The 22347-nt window shown below is 42.2% G+C and overlaps 1 protein-coding gene across 1 annotated transcript in view; it reads right to left on the bottom strand.

The window, feature by feature from the left end:
• Nucleotides 1–22347, bottom strand: part of BMS1 (BMS1 ribosome biogenesis factor) — a 33889-nt gene that overhangs the window by 6267 nt on the left and 5275 nt on the right. Inside the window, exons 5-22 of the mRNA XM_066600399.1 lie at nucleotides 21841–22029; nucleotides 20261–20403; nucleotides 18667–18788; nucleotides 18338–18534; nucleotides 17175–17314; nucleotides 13610–14220; nucleotides 11458–11559; nucleotides 9708–9865; nucleotides 7071–7152; nucleotides 6465–6535; nucleotides 4522–4713; nucleotides 3266–3454; nucleotides 2918–3098; nucleotides 2483–2541; nucleotides 1892–2014; nucleotides 1646–1793; nucleotides 826–1001; nucleotides 301–462 (exon numbers count right to left, since the gene is read on the bottom strand). Of these exons, the coding sequence (XP_066456496.1) occupies nucleotides 301–462; nucleotides 826–1001; nucleotides 1646–1793; nucleotides 1892–2014; nucleotides 2483–2541; nucleotides 2918–3098; nucleotides 3266–3454; nucleotides 4522–4713; nucleotides 6465–6535; nucleotides 7071–7152; nucleotides 9708–9865; nucleotides 11458–11559; nucleotides 13610–14220; nucleotides 17175–17314; nucleotides 18338–18534; nucleotides 18667–18788; nucleotides 20261–20403; nucleotides 21841–22029 (3045 nt within the window). The remainder of the gene's footprint in view (nucleotides 1–300; nucleotides 463–825; nucleotides 1002–1645; nucleotides 1794–1891; nucleotides 2015–2482; nucleotides 2542–2917; nucleotides 3099–3265; nucleotides 3455–4521; nucleotides 4714–6464; nucleotides 6536–7070; nucleotides 7153–9707; nucleotides 9866–11457; nucleotides 11560–13609; nucleotides 14221–17174; nucleotides 17315–18337; nucleotides 18535–18666; nucleotides 18789–20260; nucleotides 20404–21840; nucleotides 22030–22347) is intronic.

The raw sequence follows: 22347 nt of genomic DNA, 5'->3' as shown, positions 1-22347 counted from the left end.
TCACATCAGACTACACTGCTGCTTACATGGTGGCTGTAAGAATTGCTACTGTAAATGCCCATTCACTATCTAATAGAAGTTACATTTTAGGGTTGTTTCCTTTCAGTGAACATAAAGAGACAGAACAGAATCAAAGGAAAAATTAATTGAATTATTGTGATTTTATTTTTTGTGCATTTGCTATGTTCAGTGTACAACATCTGGAGGCACGTTAGATAGAACTATATATATGTAAAGTAAAAATAAAAAAATAGGAATAACAATGTACAAAGTCTCCTAAACCAGAGTGACTGCACTTACCTTTCTTTCATGAGGTTCCCGGATAACAGCAGGCCGCACCTTGTCCCTGGGCACTTTACCCTTCTTTTCCATCATCTTAGGCTTACTCTTAAACGGCAGAGCTTTCTGCAGAGCTTTCGGAATATGAAGTGGATTAAAGTGTCTTTCTTGCCTCATAATGGGCTGTGAAGGAGGAACATACATGTGTTGACACACAAATCAAGACGAAGCAGCACTGGAATTGTCAAATACTAGTGCCCGTCTCCAAATAAAGTCCAATCCAAAACTTTAGCTAAACACAATCGCCATAGAAAACCCGCGGAAACAGAACATCCATGTAACGTGACCCACTGCAACAATTGAGCTCCTCTAAACCCAATGCTTGAAAAAGGTTCAGAACACTGAAAGGGTGCAATGTGTGAATAAAAGGTCACGTTGTAGGGATGTGCCGTCTGTGATTGCCCTATGGTGAGGAAGCAGGAAGCAAATGATATTAGTAATTAAACCCACAAAGCACTCCTGTCCGACTGTGTACTAGATATATACCTTGTAGAGGGAATCTTTCTGTGGTTTCCGTTTGATTCCAAGCTCGTGCCGCAGTTGCCCTACAGTTTTCATCCCAGTCCATGACTCCTTCTGGCCCACAGGTTTCAACAGTGAGGTTACAGGGTTGTAGAAGCTGGGAACCGTAACCGCGTACCAGGTGCGTAGAAACACGATATCTATATGGTACAGGAGGAGGTGATTTTAGTGAATATGACAGATAAAGAAAACAAACATCCTATTATGCGACATGAATTTATAAGGGTCTTCTAACTGTATACAAGTAAAGCTAATTCATAGTAATATAAAAATTTCCTCATAAATTTTGCACTAGAATTCTTCACCATAGCCACAGCCTCTGCTTACAGTCAATGTATGGAAACATATACCCAGATTGTGTGTAACGTGCACAGCTATTTACAAGAGGTCTGATATACTCAGGAAAACATGCTGTGTTACCAGGAATAAGTCAAAATTAGTTTTCAGTGTAAACAAGGACGTACGCTGCGGGACCGCACAACCGGGGCAGGGGTTATCATTCTCTCCATGTTGCTCTTGTTGCAAACTTTCCATAAGAACCTCACGTTAAAAAGGGGAAATTCCTTCATAATACAGCTTTTGACAGAGCATGCCAATTGTACACCCCTGGGTGAAATCTGAGGTGTATGGAGTTACAGCAGTGTCTCAATGAAGCCTTACTGTGCACTATTACAGCTCAGTACAACTTGAGGTTCTATGGAGGTGCAGTACAGACATGTGCATGGTGGATTAAGTTCCCTTCTGCTTTTTAGAGCTAATGATTTCTGAAGGTTTACAAGCTTACCGCTCATTAAGAGTTTGTCCTCAAATGTTGCTCTAAATCCCCCTTCCGGTGTTCGTAAGGCTTTCTTGATCTGCCCACGTATACCACTGACAGTTCGTACGGACGCTCCTTCAAACTTGGCCACTTCCAAGACAGTAGAAAACATCCCCTAGAAACCAGGATGAAGAGAAGTATAAAAAAAACATTAGGCATATGTAATGTAGAGCGTAAATGTAAAGATTCTTTAAATAGTACAAAAATTTGTACTTTGATAAAGGCTGTATTCTTGTAGATTTTGCAGGGGTAACCGATCAGTTTTAACTTTTTCACCACTGTGATAGATTTGTCCAGATCCAACACAACACCAGTAGCAGCAATGCGAAAATCAGCCTATGAGAGAACAGCGAGAACGTTTTGTAATGTGAAAAATTAGCTTAATGTGGTAACACACAAAGAACTTAAAAGTGAACACAGTAAAGTGTAAATACTGGCATGAAGTCAACATTTGACTTTGTATGCCCAAAAACATTCTTATGTGACAAGTTGCACAGTGGAGGTTCTCTATGTTGCCCCACTTCCTCCAAAATATCACAACAGCCTGATCATCTATAGAAAGCAATTCTCCTTTTGACAGTAAAGGAGGCACTTCTTCATGACGGATCATGACACCAATCGGTGAAGGCAAAGAGATTATGGAGAAAGCAAGCCATGAGAAACCTTGGAAACTTCAAAATCAAGAGATCCTAAGATGAATTAGGTTTGAGAGTTTAAGATAAAAGACCAACTTTACAACTATTTGACTGTTCCACAGTAAATCTGTAAATGACAGAACTTCTAAAGTTAGACACAATCACTTACTGTGGTGTTGCTAACCGACTGAACAGCCAGGAAACCAGTTCCTTGAGGAGTGATGGGTCCTAAATGGGAAAGTAAAAAAAACAAAGGCCGCATTTAATAAATATTGGATACAATAGGCAGAAAATGTAATCGATCATCACATTTTTGTGGTTTTGCCTTGCTTTTTCCAGTTGCAATTTTTACTCATTTAGTTATAACTGGACTGTTTCACATTTCTAACTTTTGACTGCACACAAGCTTACGGTTCAGTTTCCTCGTATTACCATTACAACATTTTCTTTTTAAAGTCCTATATTTCAAGCAGGAGAGCTGGCTTCTTAAATAACTTTAAGTAGATTCCCTTTTAGTATATGCAATTCTTGTCAAGATATGTTAATATTGCAAATGCTGTCAGTCTAGTATTTTGCAAGGTAGAAAATGGTTTTAGACTCTTACCCCAAATAGTGGAACCACAGTGCATGTGCTCAGGGGTATATTTAAGAAGACGGTGACGTCCATTATGATCCTCAATATAATAGAGTGGAACAGTCTGGAATCGTCTCCAGCCCAGTGAAAAAATTAGGGGGTCTCTTGTCTTTAGTATCTTCTTATGCCAACGGTGTTTCTTCAGCCGCATCTAAAGTGATATAAAATACATTTAAAAGCTATTTTAAGGCCTAGATACATTTCCTGATGCTAATCTTTATTAGCTGGACAATTTAATTCAACATATGTCGGACCAAGCGTGAGTTGGATGCACTCTTATTTAGGGCAGCATATAATATTGAATGCTTAATTTATTACCTGGATGTAGCCAACATTTCCCTCGCTGTTGCCGAGCCCACCAAGGATCATTGGGTAGTGCGGGTCAAAGTTAACAACAAACTCGCAGGGCATGTTTTCAATCTCCATGCGGAGGTACATGCCAGGCCTGAAGCCTTCATATTGTACACGGATCTCATCATCTTGGTCTTCAAATTCTGCACGGTTCAGCTAAGAGACAGAATTCAGTAAATTAGTGAATTATAAGGATATGTTAGCATGGCAATGTCACTTGTGGAAGCGTGATTTTCCTTGTTAAAATTCGGCACATGGATTTAACTCACTGACTGGGCAAATTCCACATGCGGATCCACACTAAAAACAGAAAACCGTGGATTTTGGCATGAAAAACTCCATGGCGATTCTGCCATGTGAACATACCCCAAGGGCAGTGCAAAGAACAGCTCCATGCCAAAACAACAAAATAAGCAGAAGGCTCAGACTGTTTACACAGCGGTATCTGCAACAGAGTTTTCAGCGTGGATTCTGTCTGTAAAACCACTGCAGAAATCTTCAGCTACTTTGCTGTGGATGCATGAGCGCATTTAGCCGTGTGAATGGGCAAAATCTGTGCAGATTGCCGTCAAGAAGTGACATTTTACTTCTTTACATAGAAATGCGTTGGAATTCCACACTTTGATGCGTGGCAAAGCTGAAAATTTCTGGCGCAATTTTACAGGCGGAATACATATGGAAATTTCAACAGAAAATTCCACTGTGCAAACTTAGCCAATGGGACCATTCTAAAAAGGACAGAACTGTTCCTCAATAAGCAGGGGAATTTGCCACCATGCAGAAAATGCTACATCAAAATCTATGTGGTTAAAATTCTTATTTTAATACAGAATTAAAAATGTCTTAAAGAGTAGCTGCACTTTCACTTCGGAGCGCTCCAGCTGAGTTGTCTGTTTTCAGCTCCTTACAGCACCTGAAGATGGCCCTATACAGAGATTATATAGCGCCATCTGTAGGAAGGAGCTGAAAATAGCAGATGGAGCAGGAGCGCCCTGAAGTGCAGGTACTCTTTAATTCTTCATTTAGACATGCGGATTCTGGTGTTAAATATTCCGCATGATGGCAATTCTGCTGTGTGCTGAGGAATCATTCTGTTCTGTGTGAAAAATACCTAAAATATACAACTGTATGCTTTATTTCACAGTCAAGAAAAGTATATTTACTGTATGTCTGTAACAAAGACACAATTTTATCATAAAGTGTTCTTTTCCATCTGCACTGACCTCTGCTTGTTTCTGCATCTCTTCTTTTAGGTCATCAAAATAAGTGGCGTCAGCATCTCCGTCATCATACTGCGAGTCAAAGCGTTCCTTCAGCTTCTTTTTCTTCTCCAGACGCTGTTTTGTCTTCTCTTCCTCTGCTGGAGCTGCTTCATTTGCTTTCTCTTCATCGCTCTCCTCATTTTCGCCTTCAGACTGTAAATACAATATATTTAGGAAAGACATGTTAGACCACGCCTGAACTAATCTAATCAAGGAGCCTACTTCAGAAGTTAGAGTCCGGCAACACCGCACTGTGACATCTGGTACACACAATATGGCTGATGAGTGATTGGTCAACCGACGATGACCAAACCTGGTCTTCTGGTCGACTGAGGTGTCAATCAAGGTTTTGAGCAGCCCATCGCACGTATTCAGAAGAGAGAGCTCCTTAAAGGCTTTCTGGTTTAGATTGCTGCAGACGAGCAGTGTTGATGGGCCCGCTGCTCTCATTCCCTTCTCATACACGGCGCTGTACTTTTACCACCAGTTGTGCTGTAATTACAACTCCCATTACTTGATGGGATGAAGCTATAACAAATTGTAATGCCAGGCACAGCGGATCTGTACCTAGTAAACAATGAAGGAAATGAAGCACTGATTGAAGCCCTGCTGCCCTTCATCAGCCGATCGGCAGGAGTGCTGATAGCGGATCCCATTTATCCAACATTGATGGCCCATTCTAAGAATAAGCCAGTGATTGTAATGTGTACCTTCACTTTTAAATTACTTTTCAGAATAAGCTGTGTGTACTTGAGGAATAACTATTTCTGGCCATTATATGATGGTATCCTGCACTTATCACCACTTTTCCCCATTTTGGGTTCTGTATCCAGTTTTCAGTTCTCGATTAGCTGGTAGGAGAAGGAATCTAGCTAATACTTTATAATCTATACAAGCTGAAAAACAGAAAATTCTGCTCTATGTAAAATATGTAAATAACTATCAGGATGACACTAAAGTACTGAGTAGTGCAGAAGTGATTTCAGTAGATGTGGGACAACAAGCAACTTGATATTAGCTGGAGCCTATCATCCGAGTCTTTGCTTGAGTCCCCCTTCCCCCTCTGTAGACCTCTATGGGAAGCATGAGACGTCACACTCCTTCCCTTCCCTTGTTCTGTTAATAGAGACTGACTTCACTTGACTACAGGCAGTGAACCGCAAATCATAAGGATGGGAGAAGCCTAGTGACCAGCATTTTAGAAAATTTTTCAGTGCCGTACGTAATTTTAGGTAAATAGTGAGTTGCATTTTTACTAGTTATCACATTAGATCTCATATTAATACAATTCATCTCAATTTGCAGTGACCATTTATAGAACCAGAAATCTCTTTAATAGTAGTCAGAATAGTTTGCCCCTTACTCTGGTAGAAAAAATAGTGATCCCAATGCCTCTCCTCAGTTATCCAGTAGCAGGAGCAGTAGAACCCTTGTCCCCATTTCTTCAGTACTCAGAGCACCCCCCATTCCTCATTATCATTCTAGTCATACCAGTCACACCTCCAGAACTAGTCACAACAGAGCACTTCCCACGTACTTTCAGTGGTCCAGCAGCCTTTCCTCCCTTCTTCAGTAGTCACAACAACCTGCCCATGGTTCCCTTGTTAATACTGGAGGGCTACAAAAAGCAGTCACAGCAGGACATCTTCCCATCCCTTCTGTAGTTACAGCAAAGGCTCCCCCTACAGGCCAGTGATGTGCTTAGTGCTTGCAATAGGCCACATAGAAGCAACAAATTGCAGTAGCACACAGCCAATGACTGCATAAAGGGCTAGGAGCAATACTAGCTTGCCAGGGCCAATTTCTAGTTGTGATCAAGACTGGGTTTAGTCCAGCCTTCCGCAAGACCAATGAAGGGGCATTCACTGAAGCGCTCGCTATACAAGGTGTCAGATATGCAGTACCTCCTCTTCCTTGGGTTTGCCCTTGTGTACCTCCCCTGTCTCCAAATCTTCAAAGTCACCATACAGCTCCTCTGTGGATACAAAGACACCAAACCATTAACCCCACAGGCTTATATCACAATTCACTCAAAAGTAATCTACTGATAAGATAATAGTAAAGGCCCATTTACACTAGCCGATGATCGCTTAAAAAAACTAAACAAAAGAAACCCCGCTAATCACCGATCGTTTTAGCGATAATCATCCCGTCTAAATGGGTGCCCATCGTGAGCTTTTCGGGCACTGTTAGCTGATCCTTAAATTCAGTCTAACCTAAAAATCGTCATTCTTTCTTATCAGCAGTTCTCCAGTGCTGATAGCATTGTTTCCCCCTGGAGAACAAAGGATCTGAGCGCAGATAATAGCCTCGGGCTATTAAGTGCATTCAGCTAAAAGCTTCAATTGCACACTTAATTGGTACTAAAGTAACTACTTAATAGTTTATACAAAATAATCGCTCAAAGTTGTCACTCAAACTGTCGTTTGAGCAATCTTGGAACGATCATCGGCCCGTGTAAATGGGCCTTTAGCTGCACACAGGAAGAAACAGAGTAAAACAGAGGCTACCATCTTCTTCCAGGAGCTTCTCGGCATCTTTATCGGCCTCCCACTTCCCAGTGACGAAGCAATCGCGTATTGCATCCATAACCTGAAAACACAAAAAACTATTGTGAGAAAAAAGAAGAATCGGTTTACTAAGGATACGAAACATAAGACATGGCAAGACGCGGGCAGATCAGTCCATGCCTTCTGAGGACTGTAAGGATATGGGGGATAAAGCCCGCATCAACTCTTATGAAGACAGAAGCCAAATCAACACATTTTCTTTAGTTGGCGAAGTATATGGACAAAAGCGGTTCTGTAGAGCAGAGAACCTCCTCAGATACCAGGCTTCATAGGGAATCTGAAGAGTTGTCCCTGAAGCAGACGTCCCTTAAAAACCTCACGTTCTCTAGTATTCAGTCCTCGGGGGCTTATAACATGAAGGTTAGAGGAAAAGTTTTCCAATATGAATCCATTGTGCAAATAAACCCCCAAAGGGTCCAGCATTAGTATTAGATGTTTTTCAAACCATCTGGCCCGGGGTCCGCATGAAATCGTGCCTCACTTGGTATGTTAGAGTAAAATAAACAAGCATATACCTGACCTCTCTCGAGTCCCTGCATCTCCCGCGGTTCCTCTCAGTCCTCCATGCTCAGTGTTTATTTACAGGATGCCACAGGCTGTTGCGGTCAATGATAGAGCTCAACGATTGAGTACTGAGCTCTGCCATTGGCTGAAGCAGCCAGTAACATTCTGTAAACATGTCGTCACAAAGGAGACCAAGGACAGCAGCACAGGACACAGCGGGGAGAGGGGAGTATATGTCTGTCTGTTATCTTACTGCATGGTGCACATAAAAAAAAAAAAAAAACGAACTTGGGTAACCCCTTTAACACACCATCAGTACAATTGTCAGGTTCTACAATTCTACAAATTATTCAAACGGCACATCAGTAAGTTCATACTGTATATCTGCTGAGAGGAATTTGAGTCTCACCTCCAGTATATACAGTATGTGGACAGAAATGCTCACTAGATAGCTAAACCATTACATAATACACAAAAGTATACGAGTAAACGTAACAGTCATAAAACATTCTTTACCCCTTAAACTCTAGGATGTACATTTCTGTTATGGAGGTTCGGTGTTCGTATAGAGGGGATCAGGAGCGGATCACCACATCGGTTAACTCTTTAAATACCCCAATTGGAGTTCGCGGGTTGCCATTTCATTGCCATGGCAGGTGGGGACCTTCTGAAAGCCCCCCAGGGCTGCTATTGCAGATTGCCCATCAAGCCATGCCTGTGAGATGGCAGTGTAATGTAATACTATGACATTACATCATACTGCAGGAGCGATCAAAAAAAAAAAAAAAGAAAGTGAATAAGTTTTATTCATTATTTTAAAAAAATAAATAAAGAGGATGCTAAGTTTAAAAAGGCCCCTTTTGCCATATTTATAATTTAAAAAACGGATTTTTTAAAAAAAAAACCCACAACATATTTGGTATTGTTGCGTCCGTAGAAGTCTGAATCATCAATGTAACGCATTTATCCTGTATGGTGAATGTTGTTAGAAAACAAACAAACACCAGAATTGCGCTTTTTTTGGTCACTCTGTCTCCAAGAAAAATAATATAATAAAAAGTAATCAAAAAGTCGTAGATACTATGTCAACGTAAAGCTATTTTAAAAATTATGTCTGTCGGAAGATGGTGGCAGAAAATAAATTTATTTTTTTCCAAAGGTATTTTAAAAGTAGTACAGCAAAAAAACTCTATATAAATTTGGAATCGTAGTAATCGTACTGATCCATAGAATAGTTTTGCTGCAGTGTGTACACCGTAGAAACATGACCCCCAAAAATGACAGAATATTTTTTTTTTTCCATTCCACTCGGAATTTTTTTAAGGTTTCTCAGTACACTATATTGTCCCACAAAAAACAACCCACAGACAGCAACTGCAATGGATATATAAAAGTTAGGATTTTATAAAAGTGGTTAGGAAAAACTGAAAATGAAAAAAGGGGCCACATCCTTAAGGGGTTAAGCCTGCCACCTTGTTTTATGTCTATTAACAAATTATATTTTTATATGTGAACAACTTCTGGGGTCATATCTTGAAATGGGGGTCAGAGTGGAACAAAATAAAGGTACGGCTGGATTCCTCAGGATGTCCCACATGTAACAGCATATTTTGTTACTGGAAAAAATAATAATGTGACGGCAGCCATAAAAAGGCATAATTATATGACTTCTGAGACACCCACGAATCAACAGAATGGGAGTTCGAAGTTCGCCAAATGAATGGAGCAATCACTCCATTCATTTCAATGGGACTGCAGCAGACAGTCAACTTCAAGCAGTCAGCTATCTTCAGCAGTCCCACTGAAGTGAGTCACATGCAGAGCCCATGCAGAGCCCATGCACTGCCAACACTCCATGGCCCCCCACTCTGGTGATCAGTGGGTTCCCAAAGGTTGGACCTCCACTGATCTGTCACTTTTCAGATATACAGTGAACAGGTGAAAACCTGAAGAAGTCCCCTAACTAGAATACCCCTTTAAGGGAAATAGATTTACCAACCTTTCTCACTGTAAAAACTGCAATATTTCAGAGTCCCTAATTACTGGATGTATGCCCCTCACATTCCTAAATACCTCATCATCATCCCAGTCTTGAGGACTTTCCACAGTAAACTTCGAACAGTCTATTGCATTGGCCGCTCTTTTTGATTCCTTATCTGGACGACTGACATGGAACAGACCACCCAGTTCTTCATTATCATCATCATCTTCATCTTCATCAGTCTGAACCACTATGTGATATATAAACCATTGAAGGAAACAATGAATGAAGAAACACAATTACACAAATTGTTCAATGTGATGCCTGAAATAAAAAAAAAAATTCAGAAAGACAAGAGCGGGCACAAGCACCCACGGCTAGTAAACTGGAAAAGCAAGTTCTATTTAGAACCAATTAGAAGTTCCCTGTGATCACAAGCGATTTTAGCAGGATGACTGCATAAGGTTGTGTGTGCCTTAAAGGGGTTGTCCAACTGATGGCCTATCCTCAGGACAGACGCACCGATCAGCTGTGTGCTCATATGCTGAACTGATTTCTGCAGGGAGCGGTTTGGCATTACAGGCAAAGTTGCCATTGAAATGCATGGCAACTTTGTGTATAATACCAAGTAGGGCCACTACAGTGGGAAGGGAGCTGTCTGAAATAAGCTCCGTGCATAAGCCTACTGGCCTGGCAAACAACTGATCAGCAGGGGTCTTGAATGGCAGTCCCTGCCTGATTTAGTATTGGTGGTTTATCCTAAGGATAGGCCATCAATTGTTTTTTCCTGACAACCCCTTGAAAATTGATATTCCTTTCCAAGTTCTCCCATTGACTAAGCATAGGTGGGGCAGCTACCACTTATCCTGACACTGGAAGTCTACTGCTTCTGGTCTATATTATCGTCATTATATCAGTTGTCTTATACTGATTAGTGCTGAGCTTGTGCTTTTATTAACAGCAGCCAATGAGAATGAACAAGAGTGGATCGCACACAATTCTGGAACTTGCAAACGTCTCTGAATGCTTTTATTACAGGTGTTCCAGATCTTCGCAGTATATCCAGCGGACTTCAGCGGTGACCTTGGGTCCCCTTCCCAGTATCATCCAGTAGCTCCAACCACAAGTCCCTCCAGAATTTTACTTCTATTACTCTAAGCCCGACTCTGATGTTTTCACTCCTTGCTTGATAAAGGGCTAGACTGTCTGAAACGTTGTCTGGATATACTGTGAACATCTGTAATAAAAGCATTCACCAACTTCTGCAAATTTGAGAAGTGTGTGCAATGCTATCTTCTGGAGGTTGTGAAGGTGTGACCTTGGGATTTTGCACTACGATAGCACCAATTGGGGTAGTACTAGCGATCTGAGTGTTAAACGAGAACAAGCACATTCATAGGGTAATGGATAGAGAAGACACAGAGAAGTACGAGTTGTGAAGAGGCAGGATGCGGATTTCATTTTAATTTAGGTTGGTCCTCTGTTATTCCTCTTGGAAATGTATAAATAAATTGAAAACCAGGCATTAACATTTGATTGGCAGTCAGCGGCGTCTCTACAGCATCTGACATTGGCAGCACTAATGGGACAATGTCAGAGTGTTTAAGGACACAACCCACTGACAAGGAGAAGGGTAACACCAATGCCCCAGAATTTGATGTATACAAGTATTTATTGAAATGCCTGTCAAGAGTGCCAATAGGTCCCCAAAAACGTGCAGCACTCTTCTGCAATGGTAAAAGAGGATTTAAAGCAGCTGATAATATAATATAATGTTTACATGTCAAATCCCAGAAGAACATTATTGTTGACCCATAGCAGAAGACTTCATAAGCACGTCACCTGTTCCATAGACAAGTTTTAGGAGATTAGGGACCGCCTGTTGTTGACGAAGGAAAACCTCAGCAGCTTTCTTCTTCAGGTCTTCTTTCCATTTTAAAGCACCTAGAAAACAATCAAAGTATAAAAAGAGTTCAATATCGAAACATCTACCCAAGTAAGCCCCGTGCGCTGCATGGAGACTGGCAGCAGCGCTGTGGATTAAATATGGAGTGACCGTTCCAGTCCACAGGGTTGCTAACAACTAAATGCATCCCTGAGGACTACAGCTGTAACTTCATCGTTCAAATCAATCACTAGCGTGTAGCCCTAGCCTGAAAAACTTCAGCCATCAGATGAAAACCCCCTGAAGGTGCATTCGCATGGGCATATGCGTATTTCGGTCTGTGAATGCGCAGAGTATTAACAGGACAACATATGCTGTTGCTTTGTGTTTTTCAGCCTACGGGCAGTGTATTTTTAGGCGTAAGGAAAGAAGAAGCAGGTAAAATAAAAACACATGTACACAAATACACAGTAAACACACAGGTTTCCTGCCTATTTACTGCATATTTACACAGCCCATTAATTTCAATAGGCTATTATGGTGCTTACTATGCACCAAGAAAGGATATGCTGCGTTTTTCTCTCACATGACCAATAGTCACGTAAAAAAAAAAAAAAACTGCCGTGAAGGAACCTATTGAAATCAATAGGCTCTATTCACTGCGTAATACACTGCAAAATCCAGGAAAGTCAGTGCTTTAAAAGAACAGTCAGCACCATAGAAGACAAAACTTGCTAATTTTGAAGCCCTATGGTCAGATACAGACTGTAAAAAACTGGACAGAACATCTTGATGCTTTGGAGCTTATATGTAATAGGGATTCCACAATTTAAAGGGGGTTTCAAGGACCTCAACATTAATGACCTCAGGATAGGTCACCAAAATCAGATCGCTGCAGGACTGTCACTTGGGACCCTGCCAATTATCTGTTGTTAGTGGCTATAGTGCTCGGGGGGAGCCACTGTCACTTCACTGCATACCAGGCAAAGAACTGTACATTTAATAAAGACTGCAGCAACTCAATCCAATCCACTTGAACAGGACTGAGCCGTTCTCAAGCCATGTGACCGATGAATGTGACGTCACAGGCCTGAGAAGTGTCCGCAGAACTCACTGGATAGCCACAGCCTCTTCAAACAACTGATCAGTGGGGTTCACCAGCAGTGGAGCCCCACCGATCAGATACTGATGATAGTTCATTAATACTTTATCACGGAAACCGCCTTATCACCTAATCACTGAGACTTAGACCTATGCCCCTTGCCTGGGCTGCTTAAAAGTTTGTTTGTTCACTTACCCCTTTCTTTTAATAATCTAGTTTACAGGGGGGCGTTACTGAACTATAGAACAAATAGCTTAAACAGCTTTTAGTTATTTGCCTAATTTTAAAGAGTACCTGCACTTTAAGAATACTTTTAACATGTCACAGACACATGTCAAAAGTATTGATCAGTGAAGGTCCCGCAGATCGCTTGAATGAGGGGGCTGCAGCACTCACCCTGTGCCCTCTTGACTATGTTTGCTCGTTTTTGGTCGCTTCCCAAAGCTCAAGACTGCCTCATAGAGGTGTATAAAAGCTTCTTATAATCATCATGAGGCCATCTCCAGCTGCTGGAAGCAACTGAAAATGAGCAAACATAGCCGAGGGAACACAGGGTGAGTATTGCAGCCCCCTCATTCAAGCGATCTGCGGGACCTCCACTGATCAATACTGTTGACATGTCTCTGTGACATGTCAAAAGTATTCTGAAAGTGCAGGTATCCTTTAAACTTTTGCAATAACAAATGACATTATTGGCTCTGCAAAGCCTACAATATCCTGAGTTATGGAACATTTTGGTTTATAAATTCAATAAGAGAGTCTGAAAACAAATAAAGCTGCCTATACAGAGTATGGTTTTTACGAATTAGACACCGATTTCATGTCAGTTTTCTGTAGACGTTGGCCAGCATGTTGTTCTACCACTTTGTGTAAAAAGCTATGAAAATTGATCATCTTACAAACATTATAGTGAACATTAGATGAACTGCATTTAGCAGTGGAGAAACACGTGGTATGTATGAGCAGCTCAAGAGGATATTCTGGGGACATATACCATAGTGACTCACCTACTGTGTCTTCAAAAGCATTATTGTCTTCTATAAAGTCTTCATCTTCTTTTAATAAGTCTTCTGCATCATCGCTGTCCTCTTCAGATGTGCCTTCACATTCTTCATCTGTATCCTTAGATTGTTCTTCATCAGCATCCATAGTTTCCACTTCTTCATACTCGGAGGAGATGCCGTCCTCCCCAGTGCAATTCCCACTATCCATCGCTGCTGTTGATTTTCCCTCTCTTTCTTCCTTCGGTGCCCTTTTCATGGATTTACCCTTTTTCTTTACCACAACATTCTTCTCCTCATTGTTGTGCTCTTCATCCTCACTGTGCTCCAAGTCATCGTCGCTGTCCGCGAACACCGGCATCTCCGAAGCTTTATGTTGCTCCTCTACTTTAATTTTTTTAGCAGCTCTCCGGCTCGTAAATTCATTTTCTTCTTCACAATCACTTTCTTCCCCAGACATATCAGCTTCTTCTTCAACTTCATCCTCATCCTCTTCTTCCTCTTCATCAGATTCTTCCTCGTCAGATTCCTCATTTTGGTCTCCAGTAAACACAGCTTTACGACGCATCCGACCAGTTTCAGCATCTATTACTTTCTCCTCAGTTGGCATTTCAAACCTAATCAATAGTATTAAACAATTAGTACCGGACACCATGAAGACAAACCTCTGCAAAAACTGCCAGCAATACATGAGGTAATAGTCCCTGCTGATGTTCCCTCTAGGCTTCTGCGTGGCCCTTAGACAGATCTAATAAAGAGAAAAAAGCACAGCGCCCCATAGTGCAGAGAAGCCCGTCAGCAGGAGGTAGAGAGCCACAGGGAAAGGCAAAATGGTGCCTTTGTTGTTGCACTAGAGGAGAGAGCGTTCACAATCGCTGCTGCCTCCCCGGATGATCAGCAGTATACCTCTGTAGTCAACTGGAGATATGCAGGAGATGGAGATTACGGAGCAGCTTTACAGAAGGACAGGAAGTCAGCGGTTCTTAGAAAAGCTGCATCAGCAGTGTCTTTCAGTCTTGCATCGGCACCTTCCTCAGACCATTAACAAAAGGTAATATTCTTAACACAGCAGCTGCATTGTATCGTGTTTTTAGAATATTGATACAAGTTGCTATTTGATTTCACCATTTGTTCAACATGAAGCTCCAAGTTCAGCACTTTGCATTCTGGAAGCAGAATATTACTACAAGCTATTGCACTTCTTCTGAACACATTTTTAACTGCCGTTATTGTTTGCCTTGATGTCATTTGGTTTGCTTTGATGCATCATCTGATCTAGTCCTATGACCTATGCCACAAGACCTGGTGACGTCACCCACCACTTCTTATACGCTTGTCTATTCGTGTACCTTTTGTTAATGGTCCGAGGAAAGAGACGATACACTGAAACGCATTGCTGATACAGCATTTCTATTTCTTCTGTCAAGCAGCGCCATGATCTCCATCTTCTCCTGCATGTCTTCACTTACACTCCTGGCCATTGCTCCCACCGACAACCCAACACAGCATCAAATAAGACATTGTCACACACCACCATAAGCATGTGTCCTTTATCACAGCACCACACAGCCTCCAGGTAAATCGTCTTAAAATAGAAACACTATAGAATTGAATACTGCAAACAGTGCCCAATTAAATCACAGAAACTAATACAGTGTCCGAAGAACCACGCACTGCTCCAACATGATAACATGTTGCCTCCCTGGTGGTCTGCCAGCAAACTGAAGGGGCACTATAACATCTTCGGTAGTATAGTTATGGGGTTAATGGTAACCACTCAGGTTTAGGGTATGATGGTGCTATGGCAACAGTCCTGTCGATTAGGACACAGACGATGTCGTTGCCAGTATCCCTAGAAGTCTAACTTAATGAAAGGATTTATGGCAAAAAGTGTGATGCTTAGGGCAGATAAAGGGGTTGTATCAGAATTTACTTTTATCACCTATCCATAGTATAGGTGATAAAAGTCTGATTGATGGGGGTCTCACCACGGAGACCTCCACTGATACAGAAATTGGGTATCTAATTGAAGATAAATGGAGCACCATGGCACACTTCAATCAAATAGCTGGGGATATCAAAGTGCTTGTATTTGGCCACTTCTGGCAGCCCCATTGAAATGAATGGAGCGGCAATGTGCATGTGTGATTGCAGCTCCATTCAATCTCCATGTCACTGTTGGCTCGCTGCAACTACCCACAGTAACAGGAGAGGAGGAAACACAGGATGCCCATTCTCGGGATCGATTGGGGTCTCAGTGGCAAAATCCCCCCTCCCCATTGATAGGTGCTAAAAGTCTATTTTGGGATAACCCCTTTAATGTCCACCTTCACCATTTCCCTGCTGGCTCAGAGTACTTAAAAGCTATGAACACCTTTAGGTACAACTTTTTTCTACTTGAATGAATGTATTTTTGTCTGGAAATCATTTTTGCAAAAGAGTTTCATTAAGAATTCACACGGTTTGATTTCTGCAGATTTTACATATGTATAGAACGCTGCAGAAAGCATCTCCTTTCAGATCACTCAATGTGGTGGACTGACGGCTTGGTTTTCAGACCTTACATCTCCACTGCCGAAAGTTCTTATCAGCTAATTTATGACAACAGCAAAAATAATATTTGTTGTGGTCGTAAATTTCCTAATAAGACCGTTCAGAAGAGATAAACTAAACTAAAGCCCCATTTACACGGGACGAATGTCCGACACTCGTCCCTGCATGTACTTGCTCCCGTGCTGTTGCACAGGAGTGAGTATCGTTGGCTCGCACCGAGGTGGCTGGAGATTTCACTCCTCGCTCTCCCCCACCCCTCTCTATTCACTTTAACAGCGGCCATTTAGTACTGAATGGCTGCTGTTTACACTGAACGATCATCGTTTAGGCTGTATAAACGATGAAAGATGAACTGAACGCTGATCGTTCAGTACTGAATGGCTGTTGTGTTAAGTGAATGGATAGGGGCAGGGGAGAGCGAAGAGTGAAATCTCCTAGAGCCGCCCCGCCCCCTGCTGGCCGCTCTGTCAGAGAGTCAGCGAAGCTCGCTCCTGTGCAGTATACAATGATTGATAAAAATGCTATGGAGCATCGAAACGTGTTGCACCTATGATATTTTATGTGTTATCTGTAATAAAATAAGGTCTATTGCTACGACTGGTGGTCACCGTGCGGTTCCTGTTCTAAACGAGCGCAGTTTTTTGGATTTTTGTTTTGGCATAATGCAAAAATTAGTCTTGGCAAACTTGTGTTTGCCAAAGGACAGATGATTGGCAGGCTGACTTCTTTAGACAACTGACAGATGAGCATATTCCAGCAGCATTTATGTATCTGTAATATGGACAAGTGTCCCGGCCTGACTGCGGGTCTCCTGACCTAAAGTACAAGCATTATAGATTTCTATAATGCTCAGCGGTCAGGCCGGGGACACTGGTCCACACTATGGATGCATAAATGTGGAAGGAATACACTCGTTTGCCTCTGACCGCACTAGTAGTCCAGACACTATTTAAGTCTAACTTAAAATTTCCCATTTACAATACCTGACATTTTCATGAAATATCCTCTTTAAACTTACTCTTTGCTTTCAACATCCTCTATGGCCAGAGGTTTTGAGTCAGTGAATAAAGACACTCTGCTGGTGGACATCTTGGAATCGATAGTGACATTAGTGGAAATGAGACTCTGCACCAGTTCATGTGAAGGTTTTGCGGCTCTCTGTGGGAAGATAAAAAGCAGTCATTGAGATTCATCATTTTAACCACTTGTAGCCATTTCAAAGAAAAATCTATGGATCTCTTACGGAATGCAGTCATCTATTTACCCAAATAGTAACAAGACACAGCAACCGCTTCCATTCTCGGCCTAAAAGAACGCAGCACCAGCACCCAGTAATGACCATGAGCCTTATAGGTTGTAAACATAGATTTTCAGAACTCAAAATAGCAACTTGCAAAAAGGCAAGGTGCAGGAAGAGCCTCCACTCCCCATGTAACCTCCTGGGAAATTCTCTAAAATTAAGAACCACTTTAGGTGTTATACAAGTGCAGAGAACTAAGGGTCCTTATCAGAGACTTATGGGCACACTGTGTGCTGTCACACGATGTCTCTTTGATGCACTGTATCTCCCAATAGGACATGTGAAGCAGCATGTCACAACTCTCCACAGGGGAAAAAAATGCCTTTTCTTAGTTGATAAAATTTGAGAAAAAAACAAAACATGCCCATCAAGTTCCCCCCAAAACCCTACGGTACTCTGTATAATCGGATGCCCATGTATCTGTGACAAGGATCTGAGATACAGCTGTGCCTACAAGACTATAAAGACAGAACTCAACTTAAGGGCCATCTACACGGGATGATTATCGTGTAAAATTCATTCAAACTAATAAAAATGCACGATAATCTTTATGTTTAAATTTTAAAAAAATAATTTATTTTCATTATCCCTCACTTACAACCAGCATGAAAATCATCACTGGATCCCTAACTTGTCACTGCATGTAAACGCACCCCCTCAGCGCTTCACACAGAACGTCAGCGATAATCTGCTAAATGCTCTGCGCGAACGCTAGCAACTTGAGGTGACATCACCCACTTGTGCAGATCACCCCGTCTAAATGAAGCATTAAACAGTATCGCAGTCAGAGATGCAATGATGCATTTTAGCTAATATGCCCAGCCCATTTAGATACTCTTGCGTCTCAACTAGATTAAAGAGAGTCTGCTGTTATGTCGTACCTGTTGCTCCTGTTGAATATAGTTCGGCCCCAAGTCGATGTACACGGCATCTTTATCGTACACAACGCCTCCAACCCCAGAGAGCGGGGCATAAATAGTCTTCTCCTTCTCATTCAGAGAACGTTTTTTAAGCTGGTCTGGGAGAGGACAGGGGTCCGGCAGGAAGCTCACCTCCGAGAGCGCAAAATCTCCAACACCTATAGAAACACTGCTTAATAAAACCATCCGATCTAGAGTAATACATTATCAAAGAGCGAAAGGATTAAAAGGAATCTGAAAAGAAGAAGCTGGAAATCCAAAAGTTATGTGAAAAAGCAATAGAAAAATACCTGGTATGTGAACTTGGCTCTTATTCTTCAAATGTGCCCCCCGCAGGTAACCGTACAGCGACACTTTGCGGTCTGTCTTTGGATTCAGCCTGATGTCTTCAGGATTTGTTAGATCTTCCAACCTAAGAGGAAAACAAACAAACTGCATATTGCATATGGAAACGGAGCTTCAAAATGTCAGTATTTTAGCATGCAGACAGTCTTGTTTCTGGAAAACTTAGTTTGTGATGAATAAAGATGGACACATATATGCTTGTACATGTATTCTGGCATAAAGCACTGCAGCATGTGGAGCTCTTCTCTAATGACCAGGCGGGAGGAAGGTCCTGTGGATCCCAGGACCCAGGATTATTGCATGTAGGGAGGCCCTGCAGGTCCCCCAAGAACCAAGATTATTGCATGTAGGGAGGCCCTGCAGGTCCCCAGGACCCAGAATTATTGCAGGTGGGAAGGTCCTGAGGGTCCCATGACTATTGCATGTAGGATCCTGGTCGCACGTGTAGTTTCCATACAAAGTATCTCTAAACGTGAAAGGGCCAGTGTCTCTAATAAAGTGGCCATACAGTGTACATTTACATTCACATAATCACCAGAACTAATCAGACCAAAAAATCTGTATATCATTGGTAAACATCTGTGGCTCATGTCCACGGGCGTATGGGTAAAATGCTGCTGCTGTCAGTGGAGACCACATATGGGCAGTGAGTGCACTGCACATGCCCATGTATCTCATGCACACATATCTTGTGCACACATATCTCACGGACAAGCGCAGTGTGTCTATTTTTTAAATCTTATAGCGGGGTTGCATGTGAATTGCCGCCCATAAACAATGTATTGTGTATGGACAGCGTTGCATATGCTGCCTATACAAAAGAATAGGGCTCACGCTGCAGTCTATTTCTCATCCGTATCTACAAATGCATGTGCATGGATCAATGAAAGTCTATTGACTTTCACTGACTCCATTCACTGAGTATAACACGGGCATAATACACAATAAAAACACGTCCGTGGACACGAGCCCTTAGGGGCAGAGCGTGACGGTACGTGCAACTGCTCATAGTCTCAATTAATCGGTACAAAACAGCCAGTACTCCCCACGACAACACAACTCTGGAGCATCTCCTCTTAGAACCTTGCATTGTGTCATTCTTCCTGGAAGTGAGAGTTAGCTTTCCCCTTCCTACACTGGACAATGTAAACATGTGTACCGACATGCCACAGTAGTAACGCCCAGTTGTCAATTTATCCATACAGTTCCAGGAAGAACAACAGAGGAATATGTACAGTCCAAAGAAAAGTTGCTCCAGAATTGTATTTTAACAAGTATGTACTAAGAGAGACAACTTGGAAAATCCAATAAGTACTTGTTTGAGGCATTAACACAACTGAACAGCAGCTTTTCAGGAGATCCTATGACATAAGAACAGGAAGATTACCGGGTCACATGACCACCTCACTTTTTATATTATGGAGAACTAAGAACTCTGTAAATGCTGAAATAATCCGGGCGGTCTGATACAGAGAAGTGTAACATCTTCCCCAGGAAGCACCTCCACAGGCCGGTCACATTGGTCAAGACGACACTCACCTGTCTGCAAGGACATACGGATGTGATGTCTGCCAGGTCAGAGGGCGAAACTTCATGACAGATATGAACCGCCCCAGATTACGGATTTCTTGCTTCTGGTATTCGGCATACACCATCCCAGACAGGTAAAAGAGCTTGGCACCCTGGTGAAGGAAATATAACCCGATGTCAGCCAAGAAAGCATATCACCTATAACTAGGTGAATTTAGAGCATTAACGTCACATCCCACAGACATCCGGGCAGTATTATACACCCACCAGCCACAGCATCGCAATCACAGGCCTTATATAGGATAGAGAACCTAAAGGCCAAATCAGCAGCTTCACCTCTGTCATCTTCTTCCATCTCTGAGTGGCGCAGAGCGCATTACCATGCAGAAAGAGACGGCTGACACGAAGGATTGTACTGGGACTGCTACAAGGTTTAGGTAATTGGTACGTATCATGTGAATGGCAGGACCCAACAGAATATGCACTGCATCCGGGTGCCATCATTTTCCCCCCAAGTCGTTGTCATTATATAGAGTAAACCGTGACTCGTCAGACCAGCCCACCTTCCTGCACTGCCCTGCGGCCGACTTCTGATGCTCACATGTCCGTTGCAGGCGCTTTCAGTGGTTTAGAATGGGCAATCTGAAAGTTCAGCAGCTCAGCAAGCTATGATGCATTTTGTGTTCTGACAACGCTCTATCATAGTCATCCTTAAAGGGGTATTCCGGAGACGGGACAAAATTTCCCTAACATTCCCGCTTATGCCATTATTCCAAACATCCATCTAAATCATCAAACTGACTCCAGTGTCTGTTTTCCTACTTGCTCCATCCACTGCGTTCAAGCCCTTTTCAGATTTCCACATTGTTATTTAAAATTGCGACCCTCGAGTTCAAAAACTACATCTCCCACAATGCCCCACTGCCACTTACTGACGCATTCAGAACTGTACAAGCTGCATTATTATAAATGTGAAGTCGCTGAGCATGCCAGTAAACAGCGCAGCGTACAGGATGTAACTATTAGATACCAATGGAGAACTAAGTAGGAGGGGATCACAGGTGAAGTAATATTTCTGCAGCTTTGTAATACAAGTTATAACATTATACTGTAAAATGACATATTAACCCCATATGAAGTGTAGAACTCTCACTTTGAATCCCCAGAATACCCCTTTAGGTTTTGAAGCAATTTGTGCCACAGAAGCTTTCTGTGGGGCCAGACAGCCTTCATTCCCAACATGCATCAATGACCCTGTTGCCCTTTAGGCAGGTGCTGACCACTACGCACCACCGCATAAGACCTGCCATTTCAGAACTGCTCTGACCCGGTCGTCGGCCATCACAATATGACCCTTATACTTGACTATCTTTCCCGATTCCAAAAAATCAGGTTGAGACCTGCTGGTTCACTTACTACATTATATACCCACCATCGTCACAGGATAATCACTGTTATGTGTGTCTCCAGTCAGTGGCTGCAATGTTATGGCTGTGTACACAAGAGAGCAGACACGGCCAGAGACCCTATACTGTAAATCATACTTTCCTCATTAGACATGTTAACACACCATTTAAAATACGACCTACCTGGTAGACCTCCGTCCAGAATCGGTGCTTCAGCTTCTTCTTGACTTTGCGCAGCTGCTTGTTATTTCTGAAGGAGTCCAGGTGAGTCAAGACGCCCATTATTTTTGGAAAGCCGTGAACCTGGCATATATTCAAGAACTCAAAGGTCTCCATTTCAAAACCGAAGCTAGCGTCTATGAGCATTAGGACCTGATTGAGAAGAAAGCTTGTTAGTATGGAGACAGAGCAATTGCTAAGAACACACCGACAGGACAGTACCGGACTGCAGAAGAAAGCATTGACAGAGGAATAATTACAATATTTTCAATTTATTATTGCATTTCCAGGAGGAACAACAGAGGAACAGGACAACACAGAACAAAGAAAAGATGCAGAATCCAAAGAGAGCAACATGTCCAGCGCTGAGCATGAACAACAACTGCAAGATTGGAAGTTACTTTATTGTTTGCTCTTTTACTGGTGAGAGGAGCCGAGCAAATCGTCCCATATGTTTTCAAACTATTTAAC

Source organism: Eleutherodactylus coqui, chromosome 4 (genome assembly GCF_035609145.1).
Source record: "Eleutherodactylus coqui strain aEleCoq1 chromosome 4, aEleCoq1.hap1, whole genome shotgun sequence".
Lineage (NCBI taxonomy): Eukaryota > Metazoa > Chordata > Amphibia > Anura > Eleutherodactylidae > Eleutherodactylus > Eleutherodactylus coqui.
The sequence above is the reverse complement of the archived record's forward strand: the minus strand, read 5'-3'. Positions and strand labels throughout refer to the sequence as shown.